The 17,635-nt window shown below is 34.6% G+C and overlaps 5 protein-coding genes across 8 annotated transcripts in view; 2 read left to right on the top strand and 3 right to left on the bottom strand.

Moving 5' to 3' along the window:
* Positions 1-202, bottom strand: part of LOC107631848 — a gene marked incomplete in the record, with an annotated part of 1,084 nt that extends 882 nt beyond the window's left edge. Inside the window, 1 exon segment of the mRNA XM_016335418.2 lies at positions 1-202. Within this exon segment, the coding sequence (XP_016190904.1) occupies positions 1-127 (127 nt within the window).
* On the top strand, positions 1,041-2,819 carry LOC107631847. The gene has a single exon (XM_016335417.2). The coding sequence runs from the start codon at positions 1,376-1,378 to the stop codon at positions 2,459-2,461; it is 1,086 nt and encodes a 361-aa protein (XP_016190903.1). The 5' UTR covers positions 1,041-1,375; the 3' UTR covers positions 2,462-2,819.
* Positions 3,565-4,635, bottom strand: LOC107633945. The gene has a single exon (XM_016337533.1). The coding sequence runs from the start codon at positions 4,633-4,635 to the stop codon at positions 3,565-3,567; it is 1,071 nt and encodes a 356-aa protein (XP_016193019.1).
* Positions 9,891-15,058, bottom strand: LOC107631850 (CSC1-like protein At1g69450). Of its 3 annotated transcripts, none has more exons than XM_016335420.2 (10): positions 14,658-15,058; positions 14,284-14,439; positions 14,101-14,164; positions 13,748-13,957; positions 13,049-13,237; positions 12,629-12,927; positions 11,703-11,979; positions 11,007-11,279; positions 10,394-10,627; positions 9,891-10,288 (listed from the first exon to the last, which is right to left on the bottom strand). In XM_016335420.2, the coding sequence occupies exons 1-10, from the start codon at positions 14,936-14,938 to the stop codon at positions 10,139-10,141; spliced, it is 2,133 nt and encodes a 710-aa protein (XP_016190906.1). In that variant the 5' UTR covers positions 14,939-15,058; the 3' UTR covers positions 9,891-10,138. The 3 variants fall into 3 exon arrangements, with proteins under 3 accessions (XP_016190906.1, XP_016190907.1, XP_020975406.1); XM_016335421.2 differs by having other exon boundaries at positions 14,304-14,407; positions 14,658-14,799; XM_021119747.1 differs by having other exon boundaries at positions 14,304-14,439; positions 14,658-14,798.
* LOC107631851 lies at positions 15,610-17,565 on the top strand. Of its 2 annotated transcripts, none has more exons than XM_021119748.1 (2): positions 15,610-16,563; positions 17,211-17,565. In XM_021119748.1, the coding sequence occupies exons 1-2, from the start codon at positions 16,030-16,032 to the stop codon at positions 17,238-17,240; spliced, it is 564 nt and encodes a 187-aa protein (XP_020975407.1). In that variant the 5' UTR covers positions 15,610-16,029; the 3' UTR covers positions 17,241-17,565. The 2 variants fall into 2 exon arrangements, with proteins under 2 accessions (XP_020975407.1, XP_016190908.1); XM_016335422.2 differs by having other exon boundaries at positions 15,728-16,563; positions 17,293-17,565.

The raw sequence follows: 17,635 nt of genomic DNA, 5'->3' as shown, positions 1-17,635 counted from the left end.
GGGAGACGATGAGAGAGAAAGAGAGAGGGAGGAGGAAGATGACGGAGAGGGCTAAAAAGTGGCGAGAGTGGGCGTTTATGATTCTCTTGGATTCGCATAGCACCGCCCAGAGGCTCAGGGTACCCATGGCTGCTGCTGCCGTCTGCTTGCTTCTTTCTTGCTTTGGGATCGCGAAGGATCTATTTCGTCTCGCTTTTCTATTTATACACCGCTGTCTAGGTTCAAATTGTTGATCACTTTACAAATTACTTTTTGTTTAATTGCTGTAAGATTTTACTATAATTAAATGAATATTTTAACTTATTTTAGTTAATTAATTTTATATTAATATAGATTAAAATGAATCTAATTAATTCATTTGAGATATTTGTCTAATTATATTGAAATCTTTGTCATGGAACTAATATTTAATTTGACTCCATTCAAATTAATTATTAAAATTACAATTAACTCAATTTAAAAATTAAAATTTATAATAATAATTAATTTTTTAATTTGTATGTATAACGTGTTGATTTTATATGTTAATATGCTAAAATTTATTTAATGTCACTGAAATTTATTAGATTTTGTATAAGTTTGTCTGTCTCTTTAACATTTTCATAAAGACAATAATAACAAATTTAATTTAAAAAATTTAGAGTTTTAAAAAGAGGAATCAAATATTTGAATGTTCTACTAAATTTTAATCACATAAAATCTAAACAAGAAATCTAAATCACAACAAGTTAGTATATTAAATTAACACGTGATTAACAGAAATCAATTCAAGAGTTAAAGAGTTACGATTACAAATTTTAAAATCTAATTACAAGAATCAGTTTAAAAGTTAATATAAATTATGATTGCAAATTTTGAGATTCAATTTGAATTCATTAAAATTTTAAGAGCCAAATTAAATATTAACTTGTTAATTTTTTATTGTATTATTAGAAATATTATGGTGACATAATAATGTTTTATGTTAATGACAATTAAATTAAAGACAAATAGAAATTTACTTAAAGGTCAATTTAAATAATTTGGAGCTTTAGACAGGTCGAATGCAAATCTGAATGCAGATGCCTTGCTTCCTCCAAATGTGACTGTTGATGTGAATGGGACACACTCTTTTTCTGATCTCAGATAATCACGCATACATTCATCATTCCCTTCTTCTTCTTCTTAATTCAAACAACTTCACCTCCCTCCCTCTCAAATTCCCCATAATGCCCCCACCCTCACTTCCTGATTCACCCTCTCTCACCTTAATCCACCTCGTCCAGATCTTGTTTCCTCCCAATCTTGGATTCCAATGAAATAATCAATCTCTTTTCCTTTCTTGTTCATATATAATTTTCTATTTTTTATATAATTCTCGTTTTAGCACTAAAAAATGGAGATTTCAAGTGGAGGTTGTTCTCCAAGGGGGATTTCGAAGAAAGAGGGATCTGAGGAAACAACCAATTTGCAGCTACAGGAACTCTCTCATCGTGTCCATGAGCATGTTGATTTCAATTTGAATAGCCAAGTCCAATCAATGAATGCATTGGATATCCTCAGAGAAACCGTGAGGATCCTCAGGTTCAATTCTTGGGGTTTCATGGCAATCACTGTTGTTCTAATTTGCCCTGTTTCTGCAGTTATACTTTCAAATGTGTTAGTTGATGAGTCCATTGTCAAGAGCCTTAGCATTAGGCTTATGCTTGTTGCAAAAACCAGTGGCCTCCCATTGAGGCCTTTAATCAAACAGTCTTGCCACCGTTTCGCGGAGATGGCGATTTCATCAGCTGTTAGCTTCCCCCTATATCCCACATTGGTGTTGTGTTCTAAAGCTGCTGTGGTGTACTCTGTAGATTGTACTTACTCCAGGAAGAAGTGTGATGCTTCAAAATTTTGTATGATCATTGCTAAGTTCTGGAGGAAGATCGTTTCCACTTACATGTGGTCTTGTACAGTTATAGTTGGTTGCATCACATTGTTCTGTGTTTTCCTTGTTGCGCTCTGTTCCGCATTGTCTGTTCTTGGATTCTCGCCGGATGTTATGGTGTATGCTGCTGTGATGGTGGGGCTCGTTTTCTCTGTTGTATTTGCCAATGCCATTATAATTTGTGACATTGCAATTGTTATATCTGTGTTGGAGGATGTTTCGGGTGCGCAGGCAATGATGCGGTCAAATATGTTGATTAAGGGACAAACTCAGGTTGGTCTGCTCATATTTCTCGGATCGACAATGGGAATGGCTTTTGTGGAAGGATTGTTTGAGCATAGGGTGAAGACACTGAGCTATGGTGATGGATCTTCAAGATTGTGGGAAGGGCCACTCTTGGTAGTGATGTACTCGTTCATGGTGCTTATAGATTCCATGATGAGTGTAGTTTTCTACTTCAGTTGTAGATCGTGTCGCATGGAGGCTGCAGATGGGGAAAGCAGCTCAATTTTAGAAATGGCCATGTCTGCTGAAACAATGGCCATTCAATGACATTGTTGTTGTGATTTTGATATACCAATACCAATTGAATTAATAAGATGAAGAGGGAAGGTGCAAGAGATTGTTCCCAGCAGGTTATGTTGCCATTGAGGAACCTTGCAGCAATACTTCTTCAGAACATTGCATATAGGAGCTTATAGAGTGTATTACATCAGATGGCGTTCAACTTCACGAGATAGCTTATTTCAGAACTTGGTAATGGCTTCTTTTAGTGATTTTACCAACACTGAGAGGCTTAAAACAGGGTACCCAATGTTTTGTTTTCCGTAATGTCAATGGAAAAGTTAATACTTTTGTAGAAAAAAGAAATGAAGAAATTGTTTCAAAATGAGCACGAGCATTCAATTTATTGTTTCTAGGTGATACATAGTTACTTCCAATCTTTGAACACTGTATAGGGTAGCATTTGGAAATGTTTTTGGCGAATTGATCTTCAATTTGAAAAAAACTAATGAACTATAGTTGCTTTATGTAGACTAATACATTCATCACTGGTAGTGGTTTATGTTACTTTTTTTTCCTTTTTCTTAGGTAGAAGTTTAGTGGATAATTCATTCCTAGGTTAGGCCATATGCAATATGCTGAATTCAGGGTTACTATCATATTATAGTGATGGTCCAACATCCAGCGCTTGTTTAATGTTTTATATCTTCAAATTTTAATGGAAACATTTTCTTTATTATACAACAAAACACATGTTTATCTTGATCAACTTCATCTATGCTTTTTGTTTTACAGTTTTCTTCAGCTAAAATGAGTCATGATTCATCTGATTTTTATATATAAGCCTTCTTCAGAGTCATTTGTCATTTTTACCTTTTCTTTTTTCCCCAAAGAGATTGCAAAATCTTTTGAAGGGCTTATATATATAAATATAATAAACCACTGATCACATAGCAAAACTAGAGCAGCTTTATTCATAACCATTAATCAAATTAAAGAATATAAGCTAATATGCCATCCTCAATTACAAAAAAGAATAATCTATGCTATTCCAAATTTATTGGCTACCTAAGTAGAATGAAAACCAATAAGATAGATCCAAATCAATTGAATAAGATGCTAATCCTGTTAGTGCAACTGCAAAGTCAAAACTATTCAGGTCGATCTTGCAGCTTCAAACACTCACCAACACCAATGAATGTATAAAGACATGCTGAGAATTTTCTTTCATACTTCATCCTAAGCAATGGTGAATCATCCACATCATAATTCTCTTCCACCATTGGCCCTACCATTTCCTCAGTTATTTCAAAAGGAGAAGAAGAGCAAACCAATGATCCAACAGTGTCCAAAAAGTGGAAGTCTATGAAACCAGCATTGCAGTCTTCAAATTCTCCTTTAGGCCTAACAATTTGATTATTTCTTCCATCATCAACATTGTTAGCACAACCATCCTCCATCTTGAAATTCTCCATGCAAACCTCTTGGTCAAAATTTGCTACATTGTTAGTTCCACCATAGTCACAAGTAATGGTACTACAGTCACAACTAGTTGTGGCAGCGGAACCATAACTAGCACCATCATAATTCTCTCCAACAGCCCCATATCCCTCAATATCTAGAAAATTTTCTAATTGGTATGTTTGTTCTTCTATTAGTTTAGAAAAAAGTGGTTCTGGTTTTGGTTCTAGTTCTAGCTCTGGTTCTGGTTCTGGTTCGGCCTTTTTTTCTTGCTCAAAATGATTACTAGGAAAAGTAGTAACCATGCAAGAAGAGGAAATGCTTCTAGCTTTGAGCCTAAGAAGGAGGAGTTTCGCGATCTTTGGAGGAAGAGCTGGAACAGAATTAGGATCTTGTGATGGAAAGAAATTAGTGCGGGTATTAGCGCCGCGAAGCAAGCGAGCAGCCTCATCATAAGCTCTAGCAGCATCTTCGGCAGTGTCGTAGGTGCCTAACCACAGCCTAATATTCTGTATGGTGTCTTTGATCTCAGCCACCCATCGCCCTGAAGGACGTTGGCGCACGCCAATGTAGCGCTTCTTTGCTCTTCTTGCCCCAAGTAGTGCAGCTGCCACTGATGCAGCCTCCTCCCTTATCTGCTCCCATTCATTGCTCAATTCTTCATTGTTCTTAGTTCCCACTCCTTCTTCACCTTCCCTCTCTTTTCTTTTATTCACCATATTCCCATTCAAAAATGGTTGGTATGTGGCTTGTTGGTGCATGGTAGCATATGGGGTGCTTTCACATTTATATGGTAGTGGTTTTAAGTAAAATATCTTAAGTTGAAAGTGAGATATTTGGAGAATGGAGACCTCCAATCTAATGCTTTGTAAATTGTAATTACCCTTTTGTTCTATGTCCAATACGGCTTTGTTTACATATGTACTTTTTTTATTCTCTATGAAAACAAACTCAAGAACCGTACAGAGCTTTCCCTTTCATCTTGGAGGAGATTTCAAGGTATGTCTTTCAGTAAGAGACTTTTCTTTAACTGACACTTAGTTGGTAACTGCTTAAAATTACAAGCTTGTATAGTTGTATTTATTAAAGAGTTGTTTGTTTAAACAACCAAAAGTGATTGTCTCTTTTCAGAAACACTTCTTCACTATTGGATTTGATGCCATAGTCATGACCATTCTAAGAAGTTCCCCCATCACATCCAATCGTGATAGAAATGGTTCTCTAAGTTGATAATCAATTTTAGTTGTTCATGTAACATTTTTCAATTATAACTTAAACGTTTCATGGCAGAAATAAAAAAATGTTATTTGTATGAACATTATGTCGATATAGTCTCATTCTCTCCATTTGATACGAATCTCATTTGTTAGATAACATTGTATCAGTGCCATGTTAATTACAATATTGAGAATGTCTATGTAAATATAACAATTAGACATCTCATAGTGGTTGATACTTGATAGCCTTTTTGGCTATTGTTTGGAATATTTGGTGGGAAAGAAATCAAAGGATCTTTCAGAATAAGGCGTCAGAAGTTGCTGATGTTATTCAATCTTTATTTAAAAGCTATAGAGAATGGAATTGTGTTGATTCCTTTAATTATTGATGACAATGCCGGAGATGACAAAGGAATAGAGGTCATAAATAGTCTTTTATTCTTGTTGTTCCACTTTGTTGTGTCGAATTTTGTATTTCAAAAAAAAAAAATAGACATTTCACATTTGATGTGTGCATGCAGCTTATGCAGCCACTAATTAGGCCTATATGTGATTTAGTTCCTTAAAAAAGTGTCCAAATCACTTCAAATGGAAGATTTTGCACTAAGAACCCAAAAACAAAAGGAAAATTCTTTAATAGAAATCTCATGTTGTGTCTGCTTTTTGATTGAGGAAATAGCAGAGACCATAAACAAAATGAGTGTAGGATTCCAAAATTTTGCACCAGTTAAAACATTTCAAAATATTCATTCCCCTTCTCTCTAAACAGACATTAACAAAATAAAAAAAAGAGTAATGCTATGTAGCAAAAAATCACAAATAATAAATAAAAATGTATATTTAATAACATTCTTATTTTTAAGAGAGTGTGAATCACTCTCCTTAATTATAAATATATCTTTTTATTTAATTATACTAAGTCAATTCAAATTTGATGGGAATCAAATCCCAAAAATCTTACTTTCAAAATAATATCATATGTTTTTTTCTCCCTGATACTCACGGATATATTTTTATTATAAGGAAATACAATAAATGTATCCCATAAATATCTATATCAGTTACACATTAATTCTCATGATCAAAATCAGTTAAATGTGGCTCAACAAAAAAAAAAAGAAGTGCCTGGAATATAGTCATTAACTGGGGTTCAATCAAATAAATAATATAAAAAAAATAGAAAGTTTAGGCCGTTTTGAACTAAATTTTATTGGTTACCAAATATTAGGTGAATTTATTTCTTATTGTTGGTCACTTTGATACGATTGTTCAGTACTTAGCCACTATAATACAGATACCGTATAGTCATATTCTTTCATATGTGCTTCTCAATGATAGAAGCCACTATTCTTGAGTTATGACAGATTTTTTCACTGGATTTTCCTTTGATAAATAAAATTGGATTAATTTCCGGCATATGAGGACTATTTGTCATTGTCAAATAAACCTTGTAGAAATCAATCTTAATCACAGTCATAAAAAGAATATACCGTATCAAATCAATAGCATTAGCTTTTATGACGAGATTCATTGAAGTTTCCAGAATAGCACAACTTTTATAGTAAATATTATTATTTGTACATATTTATTTTCTTGTTTGTCGTTTTTACCAACATGTAGTGCGCATTTTTTTACGTTGTGGTAATTAGCTTTAGAAAGACAAGTTTTATCCAATGTAAAAGACGCATAAAAACAAGTTTAGGAGAAAGAGAAAAAAGTTGTGTAATAATAATATGGGTGCTTCAGAGAGTTAAGCCCCATTTTAGTAATTGAGATTGACGAGTTGTATTGATTTAGTTTTTGATTTTTTAATTGTTACGATTTAGTTCTCTAAATTTAAAAAAGTGCACCAATATAGTTCCTCGTGTATCTTTCGTTATCGGAGCTCAACACCGTTAGTGATGTGGCTCAAGCCTTGCCACGCTGAACATATTAAAACAACGTCGTATGCGTTTTAGCGCTAAAAAAGTACTAAATCATGTCATTTGAGGGTTTGAACAATACTAAAAAGAGGGGTGTAACGTTTTAGTATTATTTAAACCTTCAAACGGCATAGTTTAGTGCTAAAACGTGTACGACGTCATTTTTTTTTAAAAGAAGAGCTCAACACATAAAGTGGAGCAAAGAGTACAGACATCTGAATACAAACCAGACCAAACCACCCAGTAATGAAAAGTATGATATATCATTTTGTTATCTCCGGCATTGCCATCAACAACTAAAGAAATCCCCACCTAACCATTCCTTATAGCTTAGAAAGGACATGTTGATAATCTCATCAACTCCTTTTCCTTTATTCTGGAAGATCCTCCTGTTCTTTTCCAGCCATAAGTTCCAAGTAATCGCACAAAAGCACACCATCCATTCTTTGCACACCTCCTTCCTTTGTGACGTCTCTGTCCAACTTAAGAAATGCTCCTTCAATGTACCCGAGCAAGACCATTGTCTACCAACATATGATAGCTATGCACACCAAACCTGCCAAGAAAAACTACAGCCAAGAAACAAGTGGTGATTTAGCTCCACATCTTTGTTACATAGATCACATAAGGTATCTTGTTGGTTAATGACTCCAAATCGACTCGGTCTCTCCTTTGTACTGACCCTACCGGTCAAAACGAACCAAACAAGCAACTCCACTCTTGGCGGGACTAGTCCTTTGTACGACGTCATTTTAATATGTACAGCGTGACAAGACTTGAGCCACGTCACTAATGACGTTGAGCTTCGGTAACGGAAGATACACGAGAGACTATATTGTGTACTTTTTTGAATCTAGAGAATCAAATTGCAGCAATTAAAAAGTTAAGGACCAAATCAATACAACTCGCCAATCTCATAAACCGAAATGGAGCTTAACTCGTGCTTAAGAGCTTAGTTTATAGTTGGTGCATGCTTTAAGTCTTAAGATTTGGCCTAAAGCATTAGCGCATCACAAATAATTTCATTTCAAAATCATTTTCCTTTGCGATTTTGTTTTTCACGGTATTTTTCAACCTGGCGGCAAAGACTAATCCATTGCCATTATGGACTGGAGTTATATTTAACGATTTACCGCTTGCTAATAAGTTACATACACAAAATAAAATTCAAATCATAACACTCACTTACGTTATGTAATATGCTGACACTGCATAATAGACCCGGAAGAAAAAGGCGTAAAGAAGCGACAAGGATACCCCAAGTGTCTCAAAATATTCCCTATTTTGGTGTTTTTCATTTGTTGTTTGCTTAAGCGTTACAGATTATTGCATAGAGTGATAATAGCGAGTTTTAATTTATTTTTTAAATTATATATGTTACTTTTTAAAATATTTAAAAATTAAAAAAAATTAAAAAGATGAATTAAGACCCGCGGGTTGAAATTTTTATATAAACTCAATCCTATCCTACCCGCGGGTTGAGAATATCTCAACCCTAACCCTACCCGCTCTTAACCCGCGGGTACCCAACCCTACTCGCGAGTTACAAAAAATATGCAACATTATTAGATAACTTGATGATAATTTAAAATAGAACTGACTTTTATGTAAAAAAAAGTTTTTTAAATTATCAATTAATGATTTTCTTTTAATAACTAAGGATCTTTTGCATTTAGTGAGAGGTCTTTGGTTCAACATCCACTTAGAACATATTTTTATATAAGTATATAACATATACATATATAGGGTGCAGATTGGTGGGAGTGGATCCTCTCCAGTGGAAGAAAAACTGGATGGTATCCAGTAGAAGATCTCACCTTTCATTGCATTCTCTCTCATATTTATTTCTGGTCCCACTTGTAGAATTAAAGGTGGGAGATTACACTTTATTCTCTCCCGTGACAAAAAAAATGGAGAGGATCCATTTCCGCAGATTGGTCGGGTAGGGTTGAGACTCAACCCACACCCTATCCGACCCGCACGAAAATTCTACCCGCACCCTACCCTACCCGCTGCGAATTGGGTTGGCAACCCTACCCGATCGAATGGGATCGGATTAGGTACCCGCAGATAGGGTACATATTGCCACCCCTAGTCTCCACCTTGGCCAAGAAAATAAAAAGTCTGAAAATAACTTTAATGAACTAGTGTTTGCATTAATGTGCACAGTGTGAGGGCAATCTAATAGCAGTTGTAACCTGATTCTGATACTATATGAAAAATTAAGTAGACTTAAATCAATCTCCAAAACTGGCTCAAGAAAAAAAAAATTGTTGCGTCACACATATGCTTTTATGTTTAGACAAGGTATAACTTTATAAAATGTATTTGGATATACTTTCGTTCACATCGTAATTGAGAGTCAAAAGGGAACGGTCTTTCTAGCAATGCAACTTGGTTTTGATTTTTGGCTAAGAAAAGTGCTAGAGGATCAACAGATTTTGTAATTTGTAGCCATCAATTAATCATTCGATTCGATGGTGTCTTTCATTTGGTATTTAATTTTTGTCAAACTTATCTTTTATAGTAACTATTAAATATTTAAATTTTTTTAACTTTTATACTTTTAAATTTAAAATTAATTATTTAACTTTTTTTAACAATTAGACAATAATTTTTAGACATCAGCAAACACCATAATTTGCATGCCTGGATAGCTATGTTGTATCTGTTTTTGCATTTTGGCTTTTTTTTAATCTGAATATTCATTACCTTTCTATGTTCAAAATTTTATCATGTTTTTTTCTTTTCGATTTCCTTTCTTCTTTTTCTTAATGCACTTTCTCGCTTAAAACACTAAGTTATGCAGTTTTTATAAGATTTATCTTGTTAAAGCTAAAAAATCACATTGGTGAACCTATTATGAGTTAAAAATTTGTGAATCTGAATCCTTTTGAGCAAGGAACTCATCAACCATACAGATTCTGCATATTTCTGAACGTAACAAATGAAGATTGGACAAATATTGTTAACTCTAATTCACAACAACTCTATTTGCAGTTTTGCACACAATGGCACACCTGCATTCCACTGTTCTAAGAAATAGTAATTAATTTCGCATCACATAGAGGAACAGCCTATACAACTGGACATAAATGAATGAATATTGTGCCTCAGTGTTGAACTTAAGATAATAGGGGATCGAATAGATCATCAGTGTTTGATGTGTATTGAAATGGCAGCAAAGCAGGGTCTTTATAAGCAATTACCAACTTCTTGTAAAATTCAGCCATTCTTGGATCATTTTGGTCTTCTCTGTCCTTCTTAATCAAACTCTGGAAACATAATCACAAATTAATATAATCTGCTTAGAACTGAGGACTAAATGCAGCAATGCAATTACTCTTCGAAAAACATAGGCTACAACACTTGACTCTTACCTCTGTAGAGTATGCGATAAATATGGGCAAGAATCGCTTTCGGCAGTACTCGTTAAAGAGAAGAGTGAGAACTGGTAGAGGAAGCATCCAGGAGGATGCTGGAGAAAGTTTTTTCAATGCAAAAATTCCCAGTGCAATCATGTGCATGAGTATCAGAGAGAAAATCATTGTATTGTGCACTGTAGGCCATAATTTCCCACCGGTTTCATACTTTGGTGCATATACATTTATAAACTGCACAATACAAAAGGTAGAGGATCAGCACAAGCTATATCATAGTGAATTTTGGAGAGTTGTATTCTCAACAAAAAAGCTACTTTAATGATGTTAGATTCCAGAATGGCAATGATATCATGGAGACAATGTTCTTATTAATTTAAAAACCACCCCACCCCTAATGGTTAAATTGTTAGGCGGAGTCTTAATAATGGTTTTATATCTAACTCTTCGTACATTGGAAGTAGGCTACTCAATATTTCAAAAATCATAACTATGCCTACTTACTATCCAAAGCAAGACAATTGATAATTGTCATGTATAATAGAAAATAAAGATAAAAGAACCTTCCTTCCAGAAGTAGATAGATAATATAAGCATACAAAGAAATGCTGACCTGGTTTCGATAAATGATGTATGCGAGACAGAGATAGGCCAATAGGAATGGTAAAATTAGTGGAGCTAGGAAGAAATATGTGATACCAAGAAGTCCAAAGAAAAGGACCCTTGGAACATCCCTGTGGAAAGGAAGAGATGGTACTTCAAATTCATCATCAGGACTTGAGAAGGGCCTTGTAATCAAACTGCCAAGTAGAGGAATTATCCGAAAGAGCTCTGATGTCACACTTGTCCATCCTGATGTGACAACATAAGTAATGAAAAAAGATGCCTACAATAAAACAAAGATTTATGGCATTAGAAACAAAGAAATAGAAAAAAAATAATGAAAGTTGGTAACTTGGTATGCAATTTATAGATCAACAATACTAAGATTTATAAAGAGTGATTTTAATATTTGAAGAGGTCACTTGGCAGTCAGGTTTAGGCATCTTGGTCTGTTAGATTAAAGATTTCTATTTCAAAGCGTTTGCCTGATTAAGTAGATTATTAAGTTTTCAATTTATTAAAAAATTAAATTTTCTGATTCACTCACTCACTCAGGATGAGAAAAGAAGTATAACGTTTGAGACATAATTCATCATGATGTTTCATTACATGATGCCGAAAGACATAGTTATCCTAACACTAGATTGCTTTACCTGACACAAAGCATTGTTTAATTCTGGCTATAACTCAATAGATATTGTCTAACCTGTGCTGGAACAGCAACTGCCAACCTCTCAGGAATGTGCTTTGGATCAAGGATGACAGATAGCAAGGATAAAAATGACCCAGAAAAAACAGTTGCAAGAAAGACGTTCCATACTGTGAACCATATCACTTTGTTGCATGCACTACTTTCTATATCACTATGTGAGATGTAACCTTGCATGGAGGTAAGGAACCCCATGATAGGAGGTACCGCTTTCAGAGACAATTGAAGAATAAGACTGGGAAGATATCCTGTGATTATTTGGGTAACAAATTTTCTGCAAGCAGATTCATGAAAGGTTCAGGAATTATCCATTAACAGATTAAAAGAGAATTTAATGTAAAGCTAGCATGCCTTCCTAATTAAGATATAGCATACAAAATTAAGGTAGTTACAATGAATCTGACTAGAAAGGATTAATCACAGATGCAGATTATTGAGTTTACAGAAAATGGTATCGACTGTCCTATTAGCAATAATTGAAATCACAACAGCATCAAGGAAACCTGGCAGAAAGCCTTCGAACAATTCATGGTGAATAATATACAATCAGATATCATCTTTATCAATTGAAAAATCCAAGTTACAAGCACAACCAAAATGTACTTCAAATGATGCTTTGGCAAGCAGTTCCTACGTGTGACAGGCAATTCACAAGCAATCAAGTTATAATGCAAGTATCAATTCATTAAAATTTTTCTTTCAGCGCAAACTGGAACACATGCTGATTTACATTATGCTTGTAAAGTGTATACTCGAGAGATAATCAACTATAACTTTGATCTAGTTATCATATAATCCTATTCTAGGACAATGGAACCTTAAGATGTGGGGAAACAAGATAGCAGAGTTAGCAACTTAGCATGACAAAGAAGAGATGAGCATAAACAATTACAAAAATATATCAGCAAACCAACTTCACTTACATGGTTAGAATACTTGTCAAGAACGGAAACAAAACTTCCAGTTGTTTGAGGTTGGTTAGGCCCTGTACAATCACAACTGGTATAAGGAACAAAAGTGTGAATAGAGTAGTTGCAACTAAAACCACCAATTTAGAAATCCATCTTCGCATGAATGATTCAGAAAAGAAAGGCCAGTAAACATCCCGAGGTTCTGGAGCTGGCTCAGCAATCCACTGGGTGGGATTGACTGATTGCTGCATATGGAAGGCAGTTGCAGCGGCATAACGAGACTTGAAGAACACAAACGCAGCTCGAGCCTCCTTGAACATTAAAGAAGAATGTGGATTCGATCAGACATAAGGAAAGGGAAATGAGATAACAAAAGATTGAAATAGTTCTAATATTATATAGTATATTAAGAATCAGATGGGTGGCACATACTTCTGTTGCCAGTGAATTCTCTGACTGATGCAATCTTACATTCTGTTCAATTTCGCCCAACTTCTTTCCATATTGATCTATAAGACCATCGTCTTGTCCAAAAAGTCGAAAATAATCACCTTGTTTATTCTTTTGGCGATTGTGTTTTCGTAATTGAGTAATCTTTTTATACAAATTCTTTGCTTCAATCTGTATTTAAGGGGAAACTCATATAATGAGCTATATAATTACTGCAAATAAAATAAGTACAACAAATCAAAGTCAACAGCATTGCTTCCATCTTTTACATACAATGACAAATAACAGGTTACCAGAAAAGATGCTAAAATCACTGAAGTTAATAGAATAACAAGATATTACTCGAAGATTTTGCCATTTTGGTCACTAAAATTGTCTCAGAGAGTTTCCCTTTTGGAACAATAATAATCACCTGGGATATCTCATTAATGTTTTAGACCTTCTGCAACATGAATCTCAATTGCTGGAATATGGAGCTTAAACATTATTAAGTGATTGAGAAGTGGAGAAAATAAGGGGAAATAGTAAACAAAGGTTTTGTATGATTTAAAATCATTTGATATGGAAAGCCAAAAGATAGATGGATGGGTTCACACACACTTAAAAATTTCCAAGAAATTGTAAACATAGAGAAAAGAGTAGTGAACAGAAAATGGAAACAAAATTCAACAGAAAGCTTACTAGGAGACTTCTGATTTTGTTTGTGCGACGAATGACCACATGCGACACATATGTAGATGGGTAAAACTCCCTAAAGAAGCTCTCAACACTGTCACTGATACCGTAACTTGAGGAGCTTGGAATGCTGCGAACCAAAATGGTGAACTGATGTGGCCGAGGATCCGATGAATAAAAATAAGAGAGTCTTTTCAAAGCTATGTACTTATATTCCTGAAGATTCAAATATAAATGAGTAAAGAGTAAGCAGTTGAATTACTGAATCTTGTACCAGCCACTACACCCAAATAGGGAGAGGGAAAGGAAAAACCTTATAAAGCTCTTCAGAATTATAGATATAGTATAGATGTGCTTACATGGTGAAGTAGTAAGCATATAAATCCAGTGAGAATATATACAGCAAAGAAATGAACCCACAACCTGAAATAAAAAAAAAAAAAAGCACCAAGGACCTCAATACAAGGCAAAGCGGAAACAGAGATAAAACCTGAATTTAAAAATCTACTGAATTCAAACTAGAATCACGAAGCAGTATTCACCAATTAGAACCACTGTTTACATTTGATATTGTGAACACATCCAATGAGTTGTTGGCGAAGTCAACAACATCAAAATCTTGCAGCTGATTTCCCCAGCAATTGACTGGAAGAAGCACAAAGATCCCTATAATCCCAGCAAAAGTAAATATTTTCAAACTGCACATTCAACAAATTACACAAACTGTTCAATTTATTCTTTTCTATTCATGAAGGCAAGCCATGGAATTGGAACCATCCTGCAACAGAGGATGTGCCTGCCAGTTGGAATTTTGGATAAGAAGAGAAGGCCTAGAAGAGTAAACTCATCAAGGCATTCCCTTCCCTCCAAGATCCCAACTCGCAAACACGCCGGAAGCTAAAGAATAATCTAATACCTGAACGTTATCATGCGCATAAACACAACAGCATCTAACCCTGACAATGATAAAAGTTCATCTTCAGAGAGCCTCCATGCTCTTGCAACCCAGTTGGAGAAAGGTAGTATTCTCTCTAGATTGAAACGTGGTATCCTCTTGGATGTTCCCTCAGCAAGTAGGCGCGGTATATAGACTGCATAGTTACTTGGTTGCTTCCTCAATATGGAGTAACATGCGAAGAACACTACACAGAGACCAGTGTTTATCCCAACGGATGTCAAGAGTGCAGAGATAATCATGTTCTTCAAGGGAATCTCGGAACTAGAAAGAGAATATCACAACACTTAAAAAGCAGTCTTCAAGTTCTTGGAGTTGGGTAGGTATGGTAAGAGTCTAAGATCATGCTATGTTATGTACCCCTGGAATCAATAAAATATTCAAAATAAGACCTTACAATTGTTTGTTTTATTATTGACTTATAACGCTGGTTGGCTTTTTTAATAGAATATAATTAACGACCAAGCAATCATATTGAAAAAAAATAGCAATTAGATTTTTAGTTTCTCTTTCTGAATTTTTAAATAAGTAGAAATTATTTTATAATTTTTGAATATATTTAAAAAAATTTATATGATTTTATGTAAAATATTTTATATTATTAATATATTTTTTTAATTTAATAATTAAATAATATATTTTATTTCACACTTATAAATATTTATGATTAATTGACGATAAAAATTAATAAATTTTGATATTTTTTTAATTTTATTGTGGTCACTCAGCGTGTACAGGTGTTAGCCAACGATTTAGGCGTATTTCAAATAATTCGCAAGATTTGGTCCCACTTCCACAGATTAAGGACACATGGTCACCACGCCTTCCCATAACTACAATGGAGGGAAGAGATGGGCCGCTTGACAGTTTAACTTGCAATTGATTGATGATACTGCTGCAAAATTGTGATCCCAGAAGGGTCCAATAGTTCAATTCTTTCGGCTTCAAAATTCAAATTCAATCATGGTTTCATCTTCATACTATTATTGATAATTATAATATTATAGGAAATATTATTTATATTAATGGAATACCTTGTGTGTCCTTTGGATACTTTTGAGATGGATGTGATAGAAAAATATCTGGCCCACCATATCCTTCAGTGTAAGGTAGTGAATTTTCCCCTACTAGAACAATCCTACAAAAGTTCAAGCCATCCAAAAATGAAAAACACCAAAATTACCAAGATATTTATCCACAAGGTTGATGCAGATATTTATGATCATCAAATAGGGATTAAGACATGCAGAAAATTGAAAGAAGATCTTTGTATTCAGTTTCAGCTCTAATAAGAAGTGAATGAAGCTTTGCACAAAATTGAACTCATCATAGCATGGATAACAGAGATTCAGAGGACATCAACGAATGGCAAGAAATAGAACCAGGTCTCAGATGGGGCATGGTGACGGTCAACGATGACTACCTTCAGGTTCCCGTTGACCAATCCTCTTCAACTGACGACCCTCCAATTCACCATCAACAAGCATCGTCGTCAGAAACTGTTTCGACGGCGGCGTCGGAGGACGACAACGGAGCTTCGTCGCCGTCGTCCGTTGAAGGTGATACGGCAGTGACGGCGGAGGCGCCTGCACCGTCGGATTGGAGGATTAGGGTTGCGAATGAAGGAAGGAAGCTATTGAAGCTGCGGTTAGAGGCTGCGAGAAACGGCGTCGTTCGTGTGGCTTCCATGGTTCGTGAATGTGTGGTGTGTGTGGGTACGTTTTGGTCAGTCACGTGCGTGTTTGGAGTGGCTGCGGCGGTTCTGGTTGCGGTGGTTTCCGTGGGGTTTCGGCGGCGGAGGAGGAGAAGGGTTGACCGTCGACGGAGCGTAGAGGAACTGGTTGATCTTTTGAGGGAGAAAGACGAGGTAAGTGTAAACATTTCTACGGCAAAGAGAGAAAAATAGTATTATTTGCACAATTAAATTCATATCTAAGGATATTTACCAAATTTAAGCATGTCAATAGATGAAGAAATACAAGTAGATTAAACTGTTATTGATCAGAAAATATTAATAATTTTGCATGTACTACTTTTAATGTCTTCTCTATTTTACTAGAAATACTTGTACACCTAGTAATACCATAAATTTCATAGGTGTATTGAATTATTTATTTTCGTATTAGTGAAAATATTTGTTTTTACAATTATTTTATGAGTGATCATTTAAAAATTTAAATTTGATTAGGTAATTGTGTAAAAAAATATATTATCAAGACATCAAATTAAAAGTAAAATCTTTAAATGTAGAGTACAAGTGTACAACACTTTTATCCTTTGATCTAATTAAATAATATAAACTTTAGATGTGTGTATTTTTTAACTTTTAGATGCTTAACATTTTAATTTTGTGTTTGTATTGACTTTTTTTTTTTCTAGCACTAAGTTACACCACTGATAAAGTTAGTTGGACTAATTCTTAAGTGCTTCAAATGGAAATTTTTGCTTAGTTAGTTCATCTCATTTTGGCACAATTGTTTGTCAGAAATAGATAACGACGATCCATTTTAACAGATGATTTATTGTGATCTGCTCTTACTTTAAAAGATATACGGTTAATGTGGAAGACATTACCCTAATTATATATCTGGTGCAGAAAATTGGGCAACTCTTGATTCAAATTGCACAATTGAATGAAGCATTGTCCTCACGTCGCAAGGTTCCAGTGCTCCGAATCAGCAGCTGAATATACATTGCAAGGCCAACCAGCCTGATGAGTTTTGTAGTGCTACTTTGGACTTTACACTTTAGTTTTCTTCTTTTTATATGAAAAACTGTATGTTATGGCTTGAAACTTGGCCGCATGTCAACGTTACATTTTAAGAATCTTATATTCTTATATAAATATAGTTCTATTTGTTATCATTAATTTGGTAGTTATTTTTTTCCCTGCACAATCTATAAGAATCAATAGTCAATATATCTAACCATTTATTACG

Source organism: Arachis ipaensis, chromosome B03 (assembly GCF_000816755.2).
Source record: "Arachis ipaensis cultivar K30076 chromosome B03, Araip1.1, whole genome shotgun sequence".
Lineage (NCBI taxonomy): Eukaryota > Viridiplantae > Streptophyta > Magnoliopsida > Fabales > Fabaceae > Arachis > Arachis ipaensis.
Note: the sequence above shows the minus strand (reverse complement) of the source record. Positions and strands in the feature narration are given on the sequence as shown.

Excerpts from the sequence above, each read along its gene's own strand:
- LOC107633945 (XM_016337533.1), bottom strand. The coding sequence starts at position 4,635 with ATGCACCAACAAGCCACATACCAACCATTTTTGAATGGGAATATGGTG.
- LOC107631851 (XM_016335422.2), top strand. The coding sequence starts at position 16,030 with ATGGATAACAGAGATTCAGAGGACATCAACGAATGGCAAGAAATAGAA. Across the intron at positions 16,564-17,292 it reads TTTTGAGGGAGAAAGACGAG|AAAATTGGGCAACTCTTGAT; the intron begins GTAAGTGTAAAC and ends TATCTGGTGCAG.
- LOC107631847 (XM_016335417.2), top strand. The coding sequence starts at position 1,376 with ATGGAGATTTCAAGTGGAGGTTGTTCTCCAAGGGGGATTTCGAAGAAA.
- LOC107631850 (XM_016335420.2), bottom strand. The coding sequence starts at position 14,938 with ATGATTATCTCTGCACTCTTGACATCCGTTGGGATAAACACTGGTCTC. Across the intron at positions 13,238-13,747 it reads ACAAAATCAGAAGTCTCCTA|ATTGAAGCAAAGAATTTGTA; the intron begins GTAAGCTTTCTG and ends CCTTAAATACAG. Across the intron at positions 11,980-12,628 it reads TTGACAAGTATTCTAACCAT|AAAATTTGTTACCCAAATAA; the intron begins GTAAGTGAAGTT and ends ATCTGCTTGCAG.